This window comes from Colias croceus, chromosome 14, assembly GCF_905220415.1.
Source record: "Colias croceus chromosome 14, ilColCroc2.1".
Taxonomy (NCBI): domain Eukaryota; kingdom Metazoa; phylum Arthropoda; class Insecta; order Lepidoptera; family Pieridae; genus Colias; species Colias croceus.
Window position 1 is genome coordinate 7,106,558 of NC_059550.1, and position 24,659 is coordinate 7,131,216.

The 24,659-nt window shown below is 33.1% G+C and overlaps 1 protein-coding gene across 1 annotated transcript; it reads right to left on the reverse strand.

Annotated features, from left to right (window-relative positions):
- Positions 1-14,434: 14,434 nt before the first annotated feature.
- LOC123697445 lies at positions 14,435-24,659 on the reverse strand. Its single transcript, XM_045643965.1, has 3 exons — positions 24,641-24,659; positions 24,075-24,249; positions 14,435-15,968 (listed from the first exon to the last, which is right to left on the reverse strand). Exons 2-3 carry the CDS (start codon positions 24,087-24,089, stop codon positions 14,691-14,693), a joined length of 1,293 nt encoding a protein of 430 aa, XP_045499921.1. The 5' UTR covers positions 24,090-24,249; positions 24,641-24,659; the 3' UTR covers positions 14,435-14,690.

The window sequence follows — 24,659 nt, forward strand, 5'->3', positions numbered from 1 at the left end:
CTAAAGCGAACTATAATTTGTACGACAGAAGTAATTGCACACTTTCACTCGAACTTGGCAGGACAGTCAGCCCTTGAGCGAAGGCTAATGCAATTTGTGGTAAAATAAGAAGGAAAGAACTAGTTGCATTATGTGGAAATGTATTTGTATTTAAATTTTTAACTTTTTGTTTAAGAAATAAATATAATCTAACACATATTAAATTTTTATTACTTGAATAAAAACTATTCATTTCCATTTTCTCTGTACATTTTCACCTTTTTTAACCTTATTATGATTGTAACGAAATCTTACATTTTACTGATCTTTTCAATGATTTATTAATAAAGTCTATTCTTTAATATTTTACCTAAGTATGGTTACGAGATAGAATTTTATATCTACCAAGAATGATATCAAATGTCGCACCCTTATTAGTTGAACGTATAACTTCTCATGACTTGTGGCGCTTTCAATTTATTTGCATAGACATAGATGAACCAATGCAAGAATCTCGCCTATTTATAAACTTATTTGCTAAAATAATATTTATTCGTAATGAGATAATTATAGGGTTAATAAGTATTTAAAATTAAGCTGAACATTATGTGTAATCATGTTATATTTTATCCGAAGTAATGTGTAAGTGTAAATGAAATTCGGATACAATAGAATTTCGAATTGTAGAAGATGTCATTAGAGATATTATAATAGCTATCCTATTGAGAAAATTATCGTTTTAAATTATTTTTGTTCTAATAAATTATTTATACACCTAAAGATAGGTAACAATTAACTGGTATCCTATTATTGTGTTAAAAATTAATTCACATTTCCATCCCCAATGAATCTTTACTGGATCTTATTTATAAACAAAAACAATCTTAACAAGGCATTTCTATAACTCTATGTAATTGTTAAAGTATTGATAAAAACGTTCATTCGATAAACAGATCTGCATCACGTATTCTCTTATTAAGACAACTACAAAGATGAGAACCTCCCGTGTCTTCTTTCAAAAATTACACTATTATGTACTATTACAATGCTAGAGACTGTTTCATCCGAATTAGTGTTGTATAATCGTTTATTTTAAATTAATTGGCCGGAATAACTGTGGTTTCTAAAATGCTGTTAATGTTTTTGTATTAATTTGGGCGTGCTTTACGTGAACTGTGATAGCTTTCTCTTGTGTGAATTATTAAATTTATCAGAGATTTGAGTGTATTTTTATATTACTTATAAAATTTGATATAATGCTTCAATTATAGATACCCGTGATGTAGTACAATTTGTTAGAGTCCATTACCTTGCAGTAGATTACACCATTGACATAAATTTGTCAACGTTATATTAATGTATTGCTTGACTTATAAAAATGATCAAACCAAGGGCCTTAGCCAAACGTCAAAACGCCAAGGAATAGAATACGCTATCGAAAGAAATTGACATAAGTGTATGATGTTTTGCATAAGGATTCGGTCACCCTACCAACGACAACGACGACCACGAACAAAATTTTCATCCAGTCGCAATTAAATAAAATTGTGCAAAACACAATTAAAAATGAAATTAAAGAATTTCCTGTCGTATTGGTGTTTGGAAAAAAAAATTTTGAGATCAATGGATAAACAAACAGGTTTTTCATAGAAACGGTGGCTCCTAGAAAAAAATGTATTTAACCTTTTTTATAGATAATTAGATTATTTACAATTTTGGTTCAGGTGATTGTATGATAAACTTACCGTCTCGGCGAAAATCGCAAAAAACCCTATTTCTTTTTATTAATTGACCTCGAATTTTTTTATCCCTGAGTACCAGAATGACGGGAGATTTTAATATTGATTTTGAACAAATTTCGGCAAGATTGGAACTTTGGTTGTGGTCGTCTGCGTCGTTGGTAGTGTGATCGAACCATTACCAAAATGTCATGAGCTTATGTCAATAATTAGCGTTAGCAGTTTCTATTCCATGGCGTTACGTACGTTTGTCTAAGGCCCCTAGTCTGCGTTTATGATCAATAATTTTATGCGAAGGAATTGCATATGCTAATTTCAGATTTATAGCTAAATAATTGTCACATTAGATTGAGAAAAATATTTTCTAATAAATAAATATTTGAGAAATGCTTCACAGCTATCGTATTTAATGAAACGTTTTAATATTGATTTACTGATGTTATGGTCCATATTTACAAAACGAAAAAAATACATTCAATTCGGGCATGATTTAAGATTCAGACAAACTGTATAAAAGATTTTATTAAACCTTAATTAGTTTAATTATGCCGACAACTCCATATAAATATATACAACACTAAGTTATAATAAAACAGAAACTTGAAGTAAAAGTGCACCTTTTTACTTGCAATAAGCAAGTAACAATCTCTTCTTATGCATTGCAACTAAGTATTAAAGATGATATTACGATTTAAAGATGATTGTATTTCGATGCATAATCTATACCTATCTATACAATATTATAAAGCTGAAGAGTTTGTTTGTTTGATGTTGTCTGATTTGAAAAATTCTTTCGGTATTAGATTGCCCATTTATCGAGGAAGGCTATAGGCTATATATCATCTCGCTAAGACCAATAGGAGCGGAGCACTGCCGGTAAAACAGCGGAGCACAGCTAGTATAGTATATATCCATTGACATAATATTATTTGATTATTAATTTTGAGGTTATCTCATTTGACACTGATTGCAAAATACTTCCTACTCGCTTGCCGGATGGCATTCTTATTTCCCACACTTGCCTCTATAGATATGGAACTCTCACGGTTTAATAAGATTATTTTTCAATAGTACAATATAAACTAGTTGATTTAGTATGAGAAAATATATGCATAACGCAAGTCATCCAAATTTGAATATTCGCTAATGTTTTATGTCGGTTGTCATAATCAAATCGTTGTAATAATTTTAAATTACAATCGTTGCAAATGTTAGAATTTATAATATTTTTAATTGACATTTGACACTGTTATAAATCAAAAAAACATATTTCTCCTCATGTTGCCCAAACAAGTAAGGAAATAAGAATGCGTCAATGTAATTTAGTGAAAATAAACTGTACGTAAAAATAACATACTATTCTATTGTATTTTATTTCTTTTTGAGCATTTTTAATTTCCCTATCTTCTTAATCCTCTTAAAACAAACGCTAAACAGCCTACTACACATGATCACATGTTCCTCTTCTACTAAACTCCACTGTGTTGCTTGAGCCGCTTCAATGACGAAGTCGTGGATATTGTTTAGAATTCAGCCACGACCATGAGAAACTACTACTCAATATTTTCTTTTCATAGTAAAGTAACACCTCTAATTGCTTAAATTTTAGCTTTTTCTGCTTATCTAATATTTTCTAGACTTGTACTTCTCGCTATGTGTCGAACATACAAACCACTAGATCAACAAGGCACTGATGTTTAATCGTAATATAATTTTCAGAGCGTGCAATATATGCAAAAATGGGCAAGTTATACCTCTAGGAAGTACAAAAACAGAAGGAATTCTTGATATATGGTTTGAATAAATTCGCGGCACTCGACGAATCTATACTAATATTATAAAGCTGAAGAGTTTGTTTGTTTGTTTGAACGCTCTAATCTCAGGAACTACTGGTCTGATTTGAAAAATACTTTCGGTGTTACATAGCCCATTCATCGAGGAAGGCTATAAGCTATACATCATCACGTTAAGACCAACAGGAGCGGAGCAATGCGGGCGAAACCGCGGGAACAGCTAGTTGGTGATATTCATTATTAAAATTCAATTAATTGTAGAAGACGTATCGTTTCCATATAAAAAATTGTTGACATTTACCTCTAATATTTTGATGTATTTTCAATAGTTATAATGACTAGAATCGTGACTGAGCTGTCTATCACGTACATATAATTCAGACGCAATATGCAAAGTAACTTTCATAATTGAATTATAAAAGAGGTATTTTTCAGTTTTATGTAATTTTGTAATGTTTCATCATTTGCGAAGTTCGTAATTATTCGTTATTTACACAACCCTCGATGAATTTATAATTATGTTAAATTTTTTGAAAGGTATTATTCACCTAGGCTAGTGCTAAGTAACACTCGTATAATAACCAAGATTCAATTACGAGACGTGAGTTAAGAAATATCAATTAATTGTTTATTTTGTCAAACATACTATTAAAAACTGTCTGAGAATATTATCTAAATAACACAACAATTAACTACAAATGTAAAAAAAAATATTTTAATTAACCACGATTTCATATCTATGTCTATAAGTACCTACCCTACTCATTTTATAAACGGGTAAACTATGTCAATTTAAAAAAAAAGTATCATGGGCTGATTTTCTTTTTTTGTTCATATACCAGGTCAAACCGGGTGTAGCAGAGACAAGTAGCTAGTATTCCTAAAACTGGGTTATGTTTAATAAAGCACCTAGCTCGTCCGCCTCCTTGGTACAGTGGTTTATGCGTGAGCGTTGAGGTGAGGGATGAGAAAAAAATGTCTTGGTCTGGCAGGACACTGAAGGCTGATCACTTGTCTCTAAAGAAAATCGATCAGTGAAACAGATGTATGTACATTTGCCCCTTACCCCACTAGGGGACACGGAACTTTACTACTATCTGGCTCGTCATCCTCGACTGCGTGAATCTAAGAGCAATAAGCGTGAATCTAACATTAGAGTCATAAAGCACAGCTTCAGCAGAATTACGTTAGCAACTTAACTAATAAAGCAATTATGAAGAAACAGGAAATATTCTTATTGGCGGAAAGAGTGTTTTTTCTTACCGTAACCGTGATACTTGTATAACAACATTTACAATTAATTTCTTTTACCCACACAAAGGCGGAAACAAAACCAATAAATTTGACCGGTTTTTGTTTGAAGAAAAGCTCTCAAACTATAATTATTAAAGTATTGTTTAATTTTAAATGCAAATAGTTTATTTGTATTGGTGTTTATGTTTAAAATGAGTATGGTAATTATTGTTATTTTATAAATACCAAATTACAAAGAGTAGATACTTATTTAAATGTAGATTGGAATGTATTTTCACACATTTGAAAATTGAGCACATTTTCTTTTATACAATAATATAAAACCTAGTAACCCTCTTCCTGATAACATAAATATAGATCTTCTAAATCAGCATTTCACCGTTTCTTCTCCTATTTTAGATAATAATACAAAATCAAACTCTCTCCAATATATTTCTTCTTTACCAATTCCTGATTTCCCCCCGTTCCATCTGAGCCAATTCGCTGATGGTGATGTTAAGAAGAGCATAATGTCAGTATCGTCTAATGCAGTCGGTAGTGACGGCATTAGTCGTAACATGATCATCCCTATCCTTGACCTCATCATTCCTATCGTAACTCATATTTTAAACTCTTCCATCTCCTCGGGTACTTTTCCCTCTGCTTGGAAAAGTGCTCAGGTTATTCCTCTCCCTAAAAAGTCCAAACCCTCATCCCACAGTGATTTCCGACCAATTTCTATTTTACCGTTCCTGTCAAAAGTTCTTGAAAAATTAGTGCATCAACAATTCAGTATTTTCCTTAACAGACATAATTTATTCAATCCTTTCCAATCCGGTTTCCGTCCTGGTCATGGGACGACTACTGCTCTCACCAAAATCACCGATGACATTAGACTTGGCATGGACAACAAACAACTCACTGTACTTACGCTACTTGACTTCAGCAATGCTTTTGGCTCTGTTGACTTCGAGTTACTGCTGGGTTTGCTACGTTCACTTAACCTATCGCCATCAGCGTGTAATTGGTTTCGTAGTTATTTATACGGGCGCCGGCAGCGAATTGCACTCGATGACATTTCATCGTCTTGGCGCAATATCAATGCCGGCGTGCCTCAAGGTTGCGTCTTGTCCCCACTTCTCTTTGCAATTTTTATTAATACTTTAACTCACTCTTTAACTTCTCTCTACCACATGTATGCCGACGATGTCCAGATCTACACCCAAGCGACTCTGGAAGACTTGCCCGATGCAATCAGTAAGGTCAACAATGATTTGTCTACCATCGTAAACTGGAGCAGGAATTTTGGACTTTTACTAAATCCATCTAAAACACAGACAATTATCATTGGGAGTGCGTCATACGTGTCTAGGATTGATTGGGCAACTCTTCCGGATGTTTTGTTGGACGGCATACAGATCGGTTACAGTACCCACGTTAAAAACTTGGGTATTTTAATGGATCAGACCCTGTCGTGGGATGTTCATCTGAAGGAGGTTAGTAGGAGGATGTTTGCTTCCGCTGGCTCACTTCGGCGCCTGCGCAACTTTCTGCCTATCCCAACAAAAATAATGCTAGCTCATTCCCTTCTCCTTTCCCACCTTGATTATGCTGATTCCTCCTACCTTGATCTTTCCGAAGTCCAGTTGAGTCGACTTGAACGCCTTCAGAATTTTTGCATTCGCTTTATCTTTGGCTTGCGTAAGTTTGACCACGTGTCAGACTATCGCAAAAAACTCAACTGGCTTCCCATCCGCCTCCGACGTAACTCCCACATTCTTCATCTTCTTTTCTCCGTCCTGTTTGATCCTAAAGCTCCTCACTATCTCAAAGATAAATTTGATTTCTTTACCTCTCCTTTCCCTCGTCCTTCCAAAACTTTACTTTTGCGTGTCCCTGTCACGAACACCAAATTTTATGGTCATTCCTTTGCTGTTCGTGCTGCCAAACTCTGGAATGAACTTCCACTAGAAGTACGTCAAGCGCAATCCTTAAGGAGTTTTAAACACCTTCTTAAGTCACACTATCTTTCTCTTGCTTAGCTTCTTCCTCTTTTTCCTTACTGTTATCTTATTTTCTTTTTTGTCATATACCTACTACTATATATGTATTTGTTCTATATGTTATATTTATTAAATATTTATAATTATATTTTCTCTGGTTACCTATATACTTCTACTATATATTTGTTGTATGTGATATATATTATATACATTGAATATTTATAATTATTCTTTCTTTTTCCCTAACGCCTTATTTTTTGCTCACCCACCTCCTTTTAATGTCTCTCGTTACATATTATTACTTACGGTGGCCTGGAAGAGATCGCTATCTAGCGATAAGGCCACCGTTTGTACACATTATTTTAATCTTATCTGTACTTTATGTGTCTCTATTTCTTTTGTGTGTGCAATAAATAATTAAATAAATAAATAAATAAATAAATAATACTTTTAAATCAATATACATAAATGTAAATTTAGTATTAAATAATATATTGCTAATGTAAATGTTTAGATAGAATGTTACTAGTTAAAAGCTATTCCAGGAAGAAGGTACATAAGCTTATGAAAAATATTATGAAACACGTAATATTACGTCTTATAAAATATGAAATTTAAGTATATTTTTATTAATTTAATAAATTACTAATAAATGAACAGTTTAATATCGCTAATTTATAGTAAAATGTTTGCATAAGTTTCGCCTATAAAAGACATCAACGCATTTAGCGTTCGATTTGATAACATAAGAAGTTAATTTTGTTTGTATGTATTTCCACTATTTTTCTCCTTACATAATAGACCGTTTTTATAGCATTCGGTGTATCAAAATTAAAAAATGCGTTTTTAATCAAATGTTAATTAATTAATTATAATTGATGTATATTATATACGATTTCTGTTTGAGTTTTTTTTTTTTGCGTAATGCTATCCAGTTAAATAAATATACTGTACAAATACATTTTTAATTGTTTTTACACACATTTAACATTGCAAATTGCAATGCAGCTACCTTGATACTCAACATATTTGACAGTTTCTACCGACCTACTAACCCGGACATTTTGTATGCTTAGATTATGTACAGAAACACATATGTGTAAAATATTGAAATTTATGGACTATCATGCAATATTATTACCTATGTATTGAGAACAGATCACTTGTTATATATTATGTTAAATAGATAGCGCTTTACGTAGCATTATACTAATTATATATTGGATTATTCTGATCAAAAAGTTTAATTCCTAAAGAAACTAACGGTGAAATACATTTTCTGTGTATACCACGTTTACTTGCAAATAAACGATTTTTTTATTAGTTTTTTTAATAAATATATAATATTGTGGCCATTCATTACTTTATATTACTTATAATTATTAATATTACCTATATAGCTGAAGAGTTTGTTTGTTTGAACGCGCTAATCTCAGGAAGTACTGGTCCGATTTGAAAAATTATTTCGGTGTTAGATAGCCTATTTATCGAGGAAGGCTATAGGCTATATTTCATCACGCTAAGATCAACCGGAGTGGAGCTACGTGGGTGAAAACGTGGAGCACAGCTAGTTTTATATAGTTTTATTCAATGCCAAACCGTTACAGACATATCAATCAAGAGGTCAATGAACATGCAAATGTCGGTTAGAAAAAATTTACTAATTCGTTTCGCAGAAATACAATGCAGTTTATGAATAATATTGGAATCTTTTATTTCATTGCCATTGTCAAGATATTATGGTATTACGAAAGCTTATTTTCTGGAAACTGGAAATCTCCACTGACGATTCTAGAACAAGAAGTGTAAAAGAAAACAATGTATTTAAAATAAATGCTATTTTTATAGAGCCATTAAAAACATGTTGAGTTTTCTAAATATTATTCATTATCTCACTAAAAATAATAATATAATAAAAAAATAAAAATATAATCTTATTCATCAAATAATAAATTATTATTACATCAATGCTTTATCAAAAAATATAAAACATTCTAACTAAGTAATTAAATTATAATAAAAATAATATCTTAGCTTCATATACGTACATGTACTGTTATGTTAAATGGTGTGGTACAATAAATCCATACTAATATTATAAATGCGAAAGTAACTCTGTCTGTCTGTCTGTTACTCAATCACGCCTAAACTACTGAACCAATTTGCATGTTTGGTATGGAGATATTTTGATACCCGTGAAAGGACATAGGCTACCTTTTATTGCGAAATATGTACCACGGCCGAAGCCGGGGCGGACCACTAGTGGTTAAATAAATAAATACATGTTGACGTTTAATTCTTTACACATAAAATATAACCAAAGCACTCATTACCAATTAATAACCATAGATTAGCCTCTGGTAGTCTCGTTGTAATAGCCTCATTACATTGAGCACATTATACAATCAATACATCATCATAAGTAATTAATGAATATCTATAATTGTTACACAACATATTACTAAATCATGTATCAAACACGTGGAATATTTACGAATTCCAATGTACCAGAAACCCGGCTCTGAGTGCATCAATTATAAAGATGTATAATTATTTAAATTATATAGGAGTTATTTTTAAGCGTGACATTCTTAGAAAAGTGAAATTAATTAATTAATATCAATGTTATGTGTTGAATATCCGCAAATTTTTTAGTATGTCATAATAATCATCATGTTCAAAATCGGAAGGCTTTCGCTCAAAAATATTTATAATCCTTTAACGCTTAAAAGTCTAGCCAATATTCAAAAGTGTTTCAATTTTATTAACATAGTTATAATTATGTCAATAAATAGTTAGAAGTGATTTATGTAGTAGGTGCAGTCTGTGTTTATTTTATTTCCGTTTGTGCATTAAATACATTACATTACAAATTAAGTTTTGGTTTTATTTTTGCTTCCTTAAGGTATATACATCGCTAAAAATCCTTAACCTTAACTCCTTTTCCGTGCTCAATATAAACGCAGTATATATTTACAACTCTTATGTGGTATTGGCATTAGCAGACTAATCTACATACACCTAGGCAACAGACTTCAATCAGAACAATGACGCGCGCCAGTTTTCACTTTTACTCACAAAAGAACCATCGCTTAACATGCATGAATTCGGGTGTAATAACCGAGGAGATGTTTTCTTTGCATTATTAATGAGCTGTGCTCTTGATCTCACTAAATCGTCACGTTAACTGACCGTGCGATTATGTAATTGTATGAGAATTATTCGTAATCGGGTGCTCTAGTTGTTTCAATCGTTTATATTTTGATGATGAATGATGGCGTCATTAATGAACTGTCGATTGTATTACTGCTATTTTGTTTGAATGTAATTGGGTCAGTTAATAAAAAGATTTCTATCGTGTATGGAATTAAAAATATTTTACGCAATATAATAAAACATCGGTAGTGAGAAATACAATAAAGCATTCTATGTTGATGATTAGGTACATGCCAAATCTTAGCTATTGTACAGATTTAAACTTTCATCGATTAACAAAATGTAGAAAGAAGTAGAAAGAATATAATTTAATTATCCATACTAATATTATAAATGCGAAAGTAACTCTGTCTGTCTGTCTGTTACTCAATCACGCCTAAACTACTGAACCAATTTGCATGAAATTTGGTATGGAGATATTTTGATATTGATATTTGATTTGTCCGATAAAGGACATAGGCTACCACGGGCGAAGCCGGGGCGGACCTCTAGTTTACTATATGTTTTATAGACATATCCGAACAGGAACTAATAGTTTGTGCAGAGTCGTGCAACTTTAAAATGTAAATTAAGTGGAAAAAGAGAAAATTACATGTTTAAGTTATCTAATATCATCAACTCGGTTGCAAAAACATGATATAACTTTGAATTAAAAATTGAATAGGTAATTAAATTTGTTATTTTTATCATTCAAAATTAATGTTAAATAATTCAAGGATGTTATTTTTATAGATGTAAATGCCATTGATTTTTTGTTTATTTTAGAAATTTATTAAGGTATTCAAATATTTTGACGATGTTATTTCATACAAATTGTATTTAAAAAAATGATGTCTGTCTTTTCAGTTTCAGTCGGAAGAGCTTGACAACGATCTCGCCTAATGGCAAGCTAAAATCCCTAGTAGGTACTTGTTCAGTGTTCTGTTGAAGACATTCGTAATATAAGTATTAATATTATGTAAAACATAAAAAAACAACGTTTGAAGTCTTTGAAAAGTGAAATTATTATTTTTGTAATCAATCAACGCGTCAAAATCACACATTTGTTACATTTGTCACAAGATTATGAAATTTTCTGTTTGGTTTCTTACAACAGAAAGATTCTAATTTTGGTGTCTATTTGCTGGTTATCGCTATACAGTTTTTTTTTTTTTTTATAGTGGGGAAATCTTCCAAAGATACCCACGGCCCCCGGGGAAGGAGCCGTGGGTTATGTCGGATTCTTACCGACTAAAACCCAACTGTGTTCCGTCGAGCCGCTTTAATGATGGGGCCGCGGGTATTGATTAGAATTATTCTTCCGCGACCATCGCTATACAGTATATTATTGCAATAGATACTATTATAATCAATATATTATCGCGATGCAAAACTTTAGGTCAAAATAAATAATTATTTCATTCCAACCTTAGTCAAAGTTGCTATTTGCATCGTAAATATTTTACAACCATCCATTTTATATTATTAATCCTCATCATGTATATCATCTTATGAAATTAGATGATATTTTTTAAGAAACAAATTGTCAATTTACTATTGGAACCGGAATAAACATGGAAACGTGTCTGGTAAAGGAAGAGCCAACACTGTTTGCGTTTTTATTCTTTTTTTTTTAAATGCTTTTCCAATAACGTATTTTAAATTTTTGTGGTTTAATACCTTTTTTGTTTAAACTTTTACCTACGAGTAGTTTACAAAAAATATAGAATTAATGAATAACCCTGATGATATGAAATTGTAAAAAATTTAAGACATCTAAAGCCTCCTTCTGCAATCATTAATTTCATTCATAATAAACCTTTATTTGGCAACATGAAATTGAAAACTAAATCCACGTGTTGAGGTATGTTGCTGATAGTTGTATTGCAAAGTTGTTGAAATGAGGGGCAGCAACATAGTTCAACCACAGACTAATAACATGCTAATAATAATATACCTACTGTTCAACTGTTATTTTTATTAACTGCGCAAACAATGTTAACAAAGGAGGCTGAAGAGTTTTGTAAACAGTGACACCTATTAGCAATTCACTGCTTCACCTGACGAGAAATGAATAGCTGATCGAAGAAAATGGAAAGTAAAACTTACGGACTCGGTAAATGTGCTTGGTAGACTTGCGATGTGCAAAACTTGTGCAGAAGAAATATCATAGATGGCGCTGCACCTACATTCTCAAATTTTAACGTCTCAATTAATATTTTTATAGTAAGTTAGTATTTTTATAATTAATATTTTTATAATTTTTAATTCTATTATGTGCAAAAAATCCAACACCACTCATACATGATATCTATAATTGCGATATTTATCCTGAAAATCTGTAAAATTAAGAATGGTATTTAATTCGCCTAACTACAATTTCAAGATAGCAATCATACTAATAATAGATATTGTGACAAAACATACGCAAAGGCCGTTCAATTTTATTGAATAATATTTTTTATGATTTCATACATTGAAATCTAAATTCTTGTTAAACGCTTTTACTGTAAAATTTCTCATAGTAGTAAAAATTTTAATAATGCTTTGGTGGAGAATGGTCATCCATGAAATGTAGGTACGGTAAACCTCTGGCCAGCTCTCTGGCATCATTATTATTTAAAAATTGAAAATGTATAAAATTTGTGTAATTTTAAAAGAAAACCTACAGCATTTGGGCAGTTCTGCTTTGTAACAACTGCTTTCCTCGCTGGTGCTGGTGGTAAACAGTTTCATTCGGTATTCTAATGGTTCATAAGCCAGTAGTCTAATTAAAGAAATCAATAATTAAGTTCGGGTTTGATTATTAAAATAAAAAAATAAATAAATGATAATTACGATAATTACATATTTGTTTTGAAATGGCTCTATGTCCAACCATAAGATATTTTTTCTCTCATTTTTAATTAAAAAGTATTTATTAACCCAATCAAATGTTTTTCCTATTAAATAATGAATATAAACCAGTGGCTAACCTTTAAAGCAACGCTAATTTCACTCTTCTTTTATTGTTTAAAACCACAAACCGCATTTTTATTAAAAAATTACCAAACTGGCATGCGCTTATAGAATTATTGAGCCATATTTTTCCTTTGTATATTTTTATTTTACATTAACTGCTTACATGTAAATAAAAAGTAATAGTAGAGTAGAAAGTTATGTAGAGTATAAATATTAACATAACATTTTTTCATGTAATCGCATAGTACCTACATGTAGAAAAATCTATACTAATATTATAAAGCTGAAGAGTTTGTCTGTCTGTTTGTTTGAACGCGCTAATCTCAGGAACTACTGATCCGATTTGAAAAAATCTTTCAGTGTTAGATAGCCCATTTATCGAGGAAGGCTATATATCCATACTAATATTATAAATGCGAAAGTAACTCTGTCTGTCTGTTACTCAATCACGCCTAAACTACTGAACCAATTTGCATGAAATTTGGTATGGAGATATTTTGATACCCGAGAAAGGACATAGGCTACCTTTTATTGTGAAATATGTACCACGGGCGAAGCCGGGGTGGACCTCTAGTAGGCTATATGTCATCACGATACGACCAACAGGAGTGGAGCCACAGGGGTGAAACCGCGGGGAGCAGCTAGTACCTATAGGTACGATAAAATAAACCACTTCTTATTTAATTTGATTGGGCTTTTTAATTTAGTTGAATAGAATATTTGAATCGGTAGATTAATAGCAATCAGAACAGAGAATTGGTACATTAACAACAATTAGAAATTTTATAAGTTCAACAAATCTGAAATGTTGAAAACCATTGCATTCGCACCAATATCTTACTAATATTACAAACACGAAGGTATAAGAAAGTGGGAATGTATGTTTGTTACACTTTCGCGCAAAATCAGTTGGTCAAATCTGTATGAAATTTGGTACAGAGATAGATTATAGTCTGGATTAGCACATAGGATACTTCAACCCGGATATCACGCCTGCGACGCACGCTTTTGACCACAATTCTAAAATAAAGAAAGACTTGAAAACCTAAAACATGCTTTTAAGGTATTACTTTTATCTGTTAAGAGTTTTCCAACATTTTCTGAATGAATTTTTGTTTGTCGACTTTTTTATGACTCAATGATCGAATGAATTTTTTTATTATCTATTTTTAGATTAAACATTGTCCTAGATTAGGATTTATTTTTATTGGTTTTTTTGGCAAATAATCGTTAAGAGCAACTTTTATTTGACTTTGTTAGGTAATTCTAAAGGTCTTTAATAGGTATTGAATATTATAAACATAGACGTGTAAACATTATAACCATATATCTACAATGGAGATTGGATAATATTATTATATTCAGCTTCCATAATTCTATAGATGATCGGCGCATTAAGCACCTCCTCCTTCTAATCGTTGAAATTATTTATTTTAAAAGCATTAACATAATATAAAGGAATCAAGATATGGACAGGAATTTGTGAAAAATATCATTTGAATGAAATAAATTTAAGCATAAAACATCGACATAACCATCAAAATTATATATTGATAGCAATAACAATAATACAACAAAAAAATACTGACCGAATTAATTTTACGTAATTTCTATCATTACATAACATCTTATTAAACATTCTAATAATATAATTTAATAAAACATATAATCTCAACAAATATTTACAGAATATACTACAACATACAACATGTGACTAATTGTTCTTAGATTATGATTTAAAGCTATACCTAAGATTATAATAAATACTTTACAATGTGTGTGTTTATTTACTTAAACAATTTCGGAGCTCTCTTATGATGGCCAAATGTAACACCGCCAGCCGCTGTCTGATACATTTGATTCGGTAAAAATCCTCGTTCATAATATCTTGGTACCGGAAATACAGGTGGGAAATTACGGCCACTAGATAATGCTTCATATGTCGATGGGGGGTCCCTCGTATATCCTCTTTTCAAATACTCAAGTTGCACGCTCGAAGGTATGTACGAATCTAGTAATGAGTTCGGCCTCCTTTTATAAGGAACTCCGTACGCTTCACTGGGTTTAGGAGTGAAAGTATTGGAAATTAAAGCATTTCCACTCGCATAGATAGGCTTCGATAAAGGTCGGTAGATTGGCAAAGCTTTCGGTATATGCGATAAGTGTGGCGGTGAAGGTTTCAACAAAAGCGGACTCGGATGAGGCAATTCAATAGGATTAGAGCGATAATCATCTCCAACTGGTGCTCTAGAATTGTAATACCTTGGAAACTCTTGCTGTGAATTATACGATATTTGAGGTTGTGGTGTATACTTTTGTCCGTGTATCCCAGCACCGTGGTCCGCAATTGTGTTTGATTCATATTGAATATTTTGTTGATAATTTTTTAACGGCGGAGCAGTTAAAGCAGTTGGAAAGTTGACAACGGGCGTTTGATAGGCAATAACAGGAGTAACACTGGGTTGAGGTGGAGCTAATGTAGGCTGTGCATAGCCAATATACGCCACTGGTGTCGTGTATGGTTGGATAAGTCTATTCCCTGCTGGTACGCCGTATGTTGTTGCTATGTTGTAGTTAGGATGTTGTTGCACATTTTCAGGAGCACTTGGGTAGCTTGAAACTTGAGGCGCAGGCGGGGCTGTATATTGCACTCCGTGTTGAGTATTAGCTGATTGTTGCACTGGCTCGTTGTAGTACTGAGGTACTAAGTAAATTTGCATTGGAACATTTGACAAATAACCATACGTCTGCTGAGGTGCTTGTTCATATTGTGGCTTGGGACCAGTTTGTGGACCTTCGGGAGATTCTGTAACCGCATACTGTTGAACGTATCGCGGCTGTTGCGTTGTGCCTGAAGGAGCATCGTAATATCGTATGAAATTATTTTTTAAATATTCTAACGGTACTGAATCAGGGGCAGTACCACCACTTGGCCCTTCTGAGCGAGGTTCAGCCGGCCCATAGTCTTTTTCTCGTTCACTTTTCAAGTTATCCTCTTCAATATCTTGTAGTTCTATCTTCTTTTCAGCAGTAACCACTAACACCAATAAAGCCGCCGTAGCTACCTGTAATTAAAAGAAATGTTGTTAGTAGCGGTAAGGTGGATGTCCGGTTGTGGTCACTGCACCAATCAAGAATGGCTAAGGTGTGGCCACATTGAACACGCATTTAAGAAACAGGTGAGCGGCAAAAAATGCACTAGCCTATTATGAAACCGGTTAACGGCGGAGGCGCTTTTAAAAGGGAACGTGCTAGCTTTTACTCTTATTTCGCGTGATTATCTAACTGCATTCTTGATGGTACATCTAAATTACAAGATGATAGAATCCGCCTATATGAATGATGGTTTCAAAATAATGATTCACGAAGAACATTGATGTGTAAATTTTAACCTAAAAAGTTTTAAGAACGTAATGGCCTTTTGTTTTTTGTTACGTTATATTTTAATATGTTGATTTAGTTCTCATCATACAATAAATAAAAGAAACTTCCTCACAACTATACGAATTTTATTTCTAAAACTATATTTTATTCAAAAGCCCTCAATGACTCTCTACAGCATTTTGTTACTACTGATACTGTTATGACAGATCGATTTACAGTTTAACTTAATTAGCCAAATCTAAACAAATTATGTTTTAATATTTAATTTGATACTAATGAATTGTATTATGTAACATTGCCATTATTATTTATAAATTAATAAGCAATATTAATTGACCTTTCATATCCACATTCTCATTTGATTAAGAAATAAGAATCGGTCCAACAAAATATTCACCTTTTCCATCAATATTGTCGGCTGAGATCCCGACTACTTGAAATTACGTCAATTATAAACGTTCATCTAAATAATTATCAACGCGGTTAAAAGGTGATCACGAATTTCGACGATTAGATACGATTATTAGGAAGAAGTATGAAGATTATATTATCACGCACTTGAGATATTGTCAGAACTATTCATTGAAAGTCCGCTTGCCGTAGTTTCACGCAAGTTCTAAAAGTTTGTGTTATTAACATTGAGATATACATATGGCGACGACAACGCCTACATCACTTATGTTCCGCTCACCATAAGCCATATGGCTTAACTGCACGCTCATTTTTTATTTGTTTTAAAGTGAAACGCATCAAATATGCCTTCGTGTGTGTTACGATATTGCACAAATTATATGGAAAAGTGCAAAGGAATAACTTTCATCGGTAAGTATACCTATACTTACCGATGAAAGTTTTGATACTAGATAATAATTTTTAAAAATTAGAGCAAAAAAAAGGCGATTTTGTTCGTGGTGTCTCCTCCATACGTAGTAATATTATCTCAATGGTTATTAACCTATTCTATATCTATTTTAAAATAATCGCCACGATTTTGTTCAGAAATTCCTGGCAATATTAAAAGTTCATAAAAAAATTAATTTCTATACAGTTTTTGACAACTAACAGTAAACAATGTTATCTAATCTTATCTAATACAAAATCGTAGATATTACCAAAACATTATTGATTCGCGAGAGTGTACGCCTTTCTTTATCCTTATTAAAATAATTATTTCCGCTCAGTTTAATGAGATACCTATGTCGCAGTAAACATAAATAATAATCATACTCATTTGAAAATTATCCTTAAATAGAACATATTATATAATTCTTAGTGTTATTAAAATAATGTTAGTGTAATTCTAACGCTAGGAATAAGATTTCAACTAAACCTCCTGAACATGCAATACAGAGAAGTGTCATTAAAATTTGTAAAAAAATTGTAACACGTGGTGAAATAAATAACAAATCATTATTAAAATTATTTAAATGCCTGTGAATATAGCTCAATGTCAACACAAAAGCATTCCAAATGACTCGCATTCTTGAATATGAAATATGAATCTTTAAAAAATGTCATTGGTAAGAATTGTGGTTTCTTACACCTTCGCAACTTGTACTGCAATCTTAAATTATTTCTCAATTCATTGTTTTAATTCGCCCACCGTTGATACACCCGCGTTTAGTAGAATAGGTATTAGATATGCTAATAAACGGCGTTTAAGTATGTTAAAACCATGTTTTAGGGATCATAAAAATTATCATGTTTAGTCGATCAGTAATGTGATCCATATGTTTATGGAAATTATATGCATTATATTTGACATCCATTTGATAATATAATAAAATTAAACCATTTGTTAATAGTTGCCTAAAATGACTTTGATTAAAAAAATATATATCTATTTATCCTTATATTTATCTTAATATCTTAATATGCCTGTCATCATAATAATTGCAGTACTAGCACGCCGATACATCTTTTAAAATTCAACAAAATGTGGATGAAACAATAAACTATTGCAATATTCATATGTTGTAACGGTTAATAAAGCACAATAAAAAATCACAAAGCCACCGTTCACTTTTCTATAAAATGTAGAAATTATGATTTTAAAATTGCACAGCACTCGATAACAGAGTCAAAAGAATATTTCGAAAGACAGGGCATAATAACAACCGAGTATTTTAAACTGGACCGCACCATATGTGTGGTAAGGTAATCGCTACTTACGAAACATCGTATACAATTTCGACTTTCCTACACATTTAAGTACTGACATATATGTACACTATAGAGAAAATAAACAATAAATAAGCACTAAACGTAAGTGTTATTTCTATGAGAAGTAAATAACAGATTTTGTTTAGCGAACTACTTAAGAGATGCCTAAATATGGACTAGAGTGAAGCAGATACGATTACATCATAATGTAAAGTTAAAGTAACTGTAGAAATTTGGGCATTTACAAAGAAAAGTAAACAAAAATCTCAAAAAAGCCCTTCGCTCTTATTCATTTTAAAATAAGTGTGCAAAGTTATTTGATCCAGCGAAAACTACAAGATGATAAAAAGCAAGAAAATCTTAAAATAAACTGTTTAAAAAAAAGTATAACATGACACACAAAAATCTACTAGGGTAATGTACCACAAAGCGTATATATAGCGCTGGGTAATAAGTATGCAAATAAGCAAGCAGCCAACTGCGTAAACGACGTTTTAATATCATCCGTAAAGGGTATGCAATGAGCGACCACATTATTCTCGTCTTTTACCTAAAAAGTGAATATAAATTGTTAAGTGATCCAGAAGTTCTAGAAAGATCTCGGCTTTGACCTAGCTTCAAGAAACCGAGCCAATGTTTCAATAAAGTTCAATTGATTTGTATGTTCATAATAAATTACTATTTTATTTTTCACAGCATGATAGTGTGGTTGGAAACAATATTACAATTGGTTCAACGGGCATTATTTTAAATCGGCCGGTTATTTTACACGATTAAATTAGATATATTTTCTCTATCCTTGTAGAAAACATTTATAATATTTTTATTTTTAAACTATCTTTTCTCTGGTTATTACTTATATTAACTTATGTCATACTAGCGGTCCGCCCCGGCTTCGCCCGTGGTACATATTAACGTTTTCTCTACATAAGAACCATCCTCGTACTTCAAGGAATATAATAAAAAAAGAATTATCGAAATCGGTTCAGCCGTTCTCGAGTTATGGAATTACAACGAAAAGTGGCATTGATTTTTATATATAGATATTGTATGTAGCAGCTAACGAACTAAGCCAATTTTTTTTCAAGTTGTAGATAATATAATAAGTAGCTAAATATAATTACACTAATTTTATTGATGACTTTTTAGAGTATTATTAGACCTTACCGAATTATTGTCGTCATCTTTCTTTTAAGGATATAAACAAGCTAAAGTGTAATAAATATATAATTAAGTTTACTTGCAAGTAAAGCCATCTGTGCAAAATTGGAACGAGACCAACACGACACTGACGAATAACTATGAATATGGAATCGATCACTAAACTATTTAACTAATTAAAAGCGGAATGTACCGTTTATGTACAATTTGCAATGTCAATTTGGGTTTGTTCCACCAAAGATATAATATACTTAGATTATTTTATAGAGAAGACTAAGCTTATGGGCTTTCTTTATAAAAAAGGGATTATGTGGAAAATCTTTTATAAAAGTGAAACAATCGCAGAAAATAGTGCCACGTATTTTAAAATAAGGTTTGAGCATTACTATTTATGTAAATAGTAAATAACTATTTATGTTTACTTTAGTATAATTATTCATTCTGTTTAAGTGTCTAATTAATTATTATATGTTTATCCTTTTCCGACACTGGCACCTTTTTGGCGGATTCTTAGCTGACATTTAATAGGTACTTGCATCTGGGCAAGTTTTTACCTTGTATTTTATGATTGGTGTTTTATATGGTTTCTCGTATTTTTCCAGATGTAAAATCACATGTTTCTATGAATCAGATTTATTGGTACTGATCAGGTATCTGTAACTACTAATTTTTTTGACAGGTAAAAAATATATATCGGCGGCGGCTGGATTTTAAAACTATGTGGGCTGGTATTATCCTATTCCTCTACATTGGGCGTCTTGGGTAACTTCGAGCATCAAAAGACATAAACGGAATCTAACACTGATACTAATAACCGAAATCACTTATGAACTGAAATGAATACTTTGTATAGCAAATCTAAACTCAAACTAATATAGAGACTGATATAGACTCGAACAGACAAGTCCGCTCGGCACGAGCTCCAACACTTGAATGCTCGTCCGCTACCACGGCCATGTCCAAGTGCACTTCGTGAGTCATGCGCTTGCGTTCGGTAATATCAGGGGGGGGATCTCCGACACGGCCATCTCTGACGATCACACGTCCTCGTGTGAGGTCTCTGCAAAGACTACATACTCAAAGTATCCTGCTCGGCCATACTGATTCTTGTCAACCATTTTAGGTCGTCACTAAAACAAACAATAATCATTACTGATCTATCAGCGCCGCACCAACAGCTCTCCTCGATTTCGCACCTACGAAACGTAATAGCTCTGAATAATGTCGCACCAACGACTCATGTCGTTTTGCACCAACGAAACGAAGACAACACTGAATAATGTTGCTACAATGACTCACCGCAATTTCGCATCAACGAAATAACTAAAGCACTGAACATCGTCGCTACAACGACACCACAATTTCGCACCAACGAAATGAGGCTAACACTTAAGAACGTCGCTACAACGACTCATCTCGCGTTCGCAACAACGAAAACAAGGATATCTCGAAAGGTCGTCGCTTCAACGACTCATCTCGTTAACGCACCAACATAAACAAGGATAACTCTAAATGTCGTCGCTACAACGACTCATCTTGCTGCACCAACGAAAGCAAGGATACCCCGTCGCTACAACGACATTACTCGTTAGCGCACAACGTAACGAAGAACAAGGCAAGAGACAAATGGCAACTGCATCTACTACCACTCAACAAACGGCACTACAATGCATTACAAAATCCAGATAAAACATTTTACATCTCCCCTTTTACACAAAGCTCTTACGTCATTTTAACTACTACCACTACTAGCTACTACTAATAACCTCATGGTCGGATATTTTCCTGACTGTTGTGAGGATTTGGGAATTGAATGATTTGAAGCGGCACTAATAACCATACCTCAACAATTTTAAGCGTACCCTTGAACTTCAAGCTTTAATTTATTTCCTCAATTTCGAAAAGAAGATTATCACCAACATTAAATTTCCATTCAGAGAAGCTTTACTTTTACCATAACTAGATTAACTTCATTATCAATTATTAATCCCAAAGTCTACTTTAACAAATAATAGCTCTATCAGCTATCTAGCTTTTGTAACACGGTTTGTAGTGAAGTTCATTGCCAGTCGTACGTCACCTAACGCATCTTGACAATATCGATGTTTGCTAGACTCTACCAAAGGCTGATGATGCTGATGATGATGACGATAAGGACTTCCATGTTCAACAGTGACTACAAAAGGCAGATGATGTTCCCGATGACGATGATGATGACTTCTAGCAGTGTACTACAAAAGGCTGATTATGTTGACGATGACGATGACTTCCATGTCCGGTAGTGGACTATATCGATGACGATGATGAATGATGACTGCCATGAGCACACCTTTTCAGCGTACTCGTCACTATCTACCTAACCATTAGCATGACTACCCCCCGGTGGAGACTACTATCTTAACTTTTTTTTTTTACAAAATAACTGAGAAAACATTTACTTTCTAAGCACCTGCCTGATCATCAATACTGGCTAGGTAACTGAACAAATTAACACTGGCCTCTAGTGCCGTTATACTACTTCTGCTACTACTAAACCACTCTACACCTTTTTGAAAGTAATAGAGCAAAACATATTGGGTAAAAGTATCAATTAGACTAAAACATACTCCTTAACATCATTCTTCCAACTAAATTTCCCCTGTAGCATCAATGTGCACGAAATACTAACTTGAATTCTACCCGAGCTGGGCTTAGAGATTTACATCATCAGCCCATACACGCTCCCACTGCTGTCTGCGAATGGCATTCACACGCAGGTCTCATTCAGACTTATTGATAGCACACAGTCAGCGAAGCAGCCCTGTTACGCCTCGCACTTGTCCTGTAAATGTCACTAATTTGCGGAGCCCTTCACCTCATAAAGACGGCTGCCCGGAGCTCTCGCTGCAGCAATCCTCTGCAACAATCTCAGTAGCAAGGGCCACGCGCTGCAAACGCTTGTCAAACCGTGAAACATGCGACAAGTTGAAACGACAACTTCCTCCACGCTCACATTATGCCTTTTCGAAGCCAATGACGCACACAATCCGACGGCACACACCGACAGGCACTCGCCGTTGCTTGGCTCGCCACCCTGCAAGTAAATAAGAGCAGCCGCACGGGGCTCAACATAGTCACATTACGGTACACAATATGATAAACAATTCTCATAACTGCGACCACTGCTAATAGAAAATGAATTTAAAGAGACATAATCGACATTGCGAAGCACTAACGTACCACAAATAGCAAATACTAACAAATAATAACTTTAACGGCTTTTTTCAAAACACAGATCAACGGACAATGGCATTACATCACGCACGTTATTGTTACACTTGTTGTATATTGTAAGCACTCACAGTTTTCTTACGGCTACAATTAAACGTCGCATGATACGATTTGCACCTCCAGAATAATTTTATAACGTGTCTACATTACCACATGACGATTGTAAAAATCACGTTTATTCTTTGTGCTCAAAGCAATCCCGCTTCTGATATCGGCGGCGGCTGGATTTTAAAACTATGTGGGCTGGTATTATCCTATTCCTCTACATTGGGCGTCTTGGGTAACTTCGAGCATCAAAAGACATAAACGGAATCTAACACTGATACTAATAACCGAAATCACTTATGAACTGAAATGAATACTTTGTATAGCAAATCTAAACTCAAACTAATATAGAGACTGATATAGACTCGAACAGACAAGTCCGCTCGGCACGAGCTCCAACACTTGAATGCTCGTCCGCTACCACGGCCATGTCCAAGTGCACTTCGTGAGTCATGCGCTTGCGTTCGGTAATATCAGGGGGGGGATCTCCGACATATAGAATATTTTTTTATCCAACATGAAAATATTTGTAACGTTACCTACTTTTTCCTGTTGCTAGCTCTAAAATTTTAAAAGGACCCAGTGGTCCTTTTACATCATAATACTTAACATATCATAATATTTTACAGTTAATATATTATGATAAATTAAATTAAACTTTCTAGGAAACGAAAAGCTTTATTTATAATGACTAAATTGACGAGAATATGGTCACGAATAATGTTTCCTTCTTACTTCTGTCTCTCCTATGATTACTTGCGAATATAACAGAGGATATCTCCTTAATCTTGAACTGACTTTTTGAATTTGAGCTTTAGCAAAAAGTGGGTATATATGCTATTTCATTTTGGTCACAAGAAGAGTATGAAAACATGCATAGCAAAAAAATTATGCAGTAGTGCAGTCAATTTTAAATTAACACATAGAAAATAGCAATAAATAAATTATTTAATTTCCATTATAATATTAATCAAGTATTGGACAAGTAATCTCTTATGACATAAGCACAGGAATAAAGAATATACTTAGTTTAGAAACCTCTTTTGAAAAAGCTATGATGATGGCAAAAGTTTTAAACTATTGAGATACAACATTAAAAGCCAAGGTTTTATTTTCGATGTAAAATACACAACAATTATTAAGTTTACCTTGAACAACAACATGATGAATCTTCACTCTCTATTCCCAGAGACCACAGAGCACGAAAGCTTCAAACACAGTACTGTAACTCGGAAGAAAACGTTTCAGTCATCGCTATTTTCACAACCGTCTCCACTGCGCTATGTTGCACTCTGCATGCCCCACAACCTCCACACAATGGAACTATAATTGAAACAGGCCAATGGTTAAACTCTTACTTTACTCTTCACTTCCTTCGATAATTATTCCTACGTTGGAAAGTTTTGTATGTACCGACAAATTATTATTTATTCAGAATTAATTTGTCTCCAATTAATAAGCGGAGGATACAAGTATTCTAATTTACATTTCAGTTAAACGTTGTATTTTATGGTATTAACTATAAAGCTGTAATTGTTTTTTATTTGTAATTAATGTAAATACAAGAAAGATTTACTTGGAACTTGTACGCGAAAACCGTTCAACCGTCAGTCCGTTTGGTACCTAAATGGTCTCGCGTATCACTCGCTGGTTAGTTAAATACAAGAGTACATACGTATCAACGGAAAGGTGTAGCAAGTCATACAATACGTACGTCCGATTCTGTTGAGAGC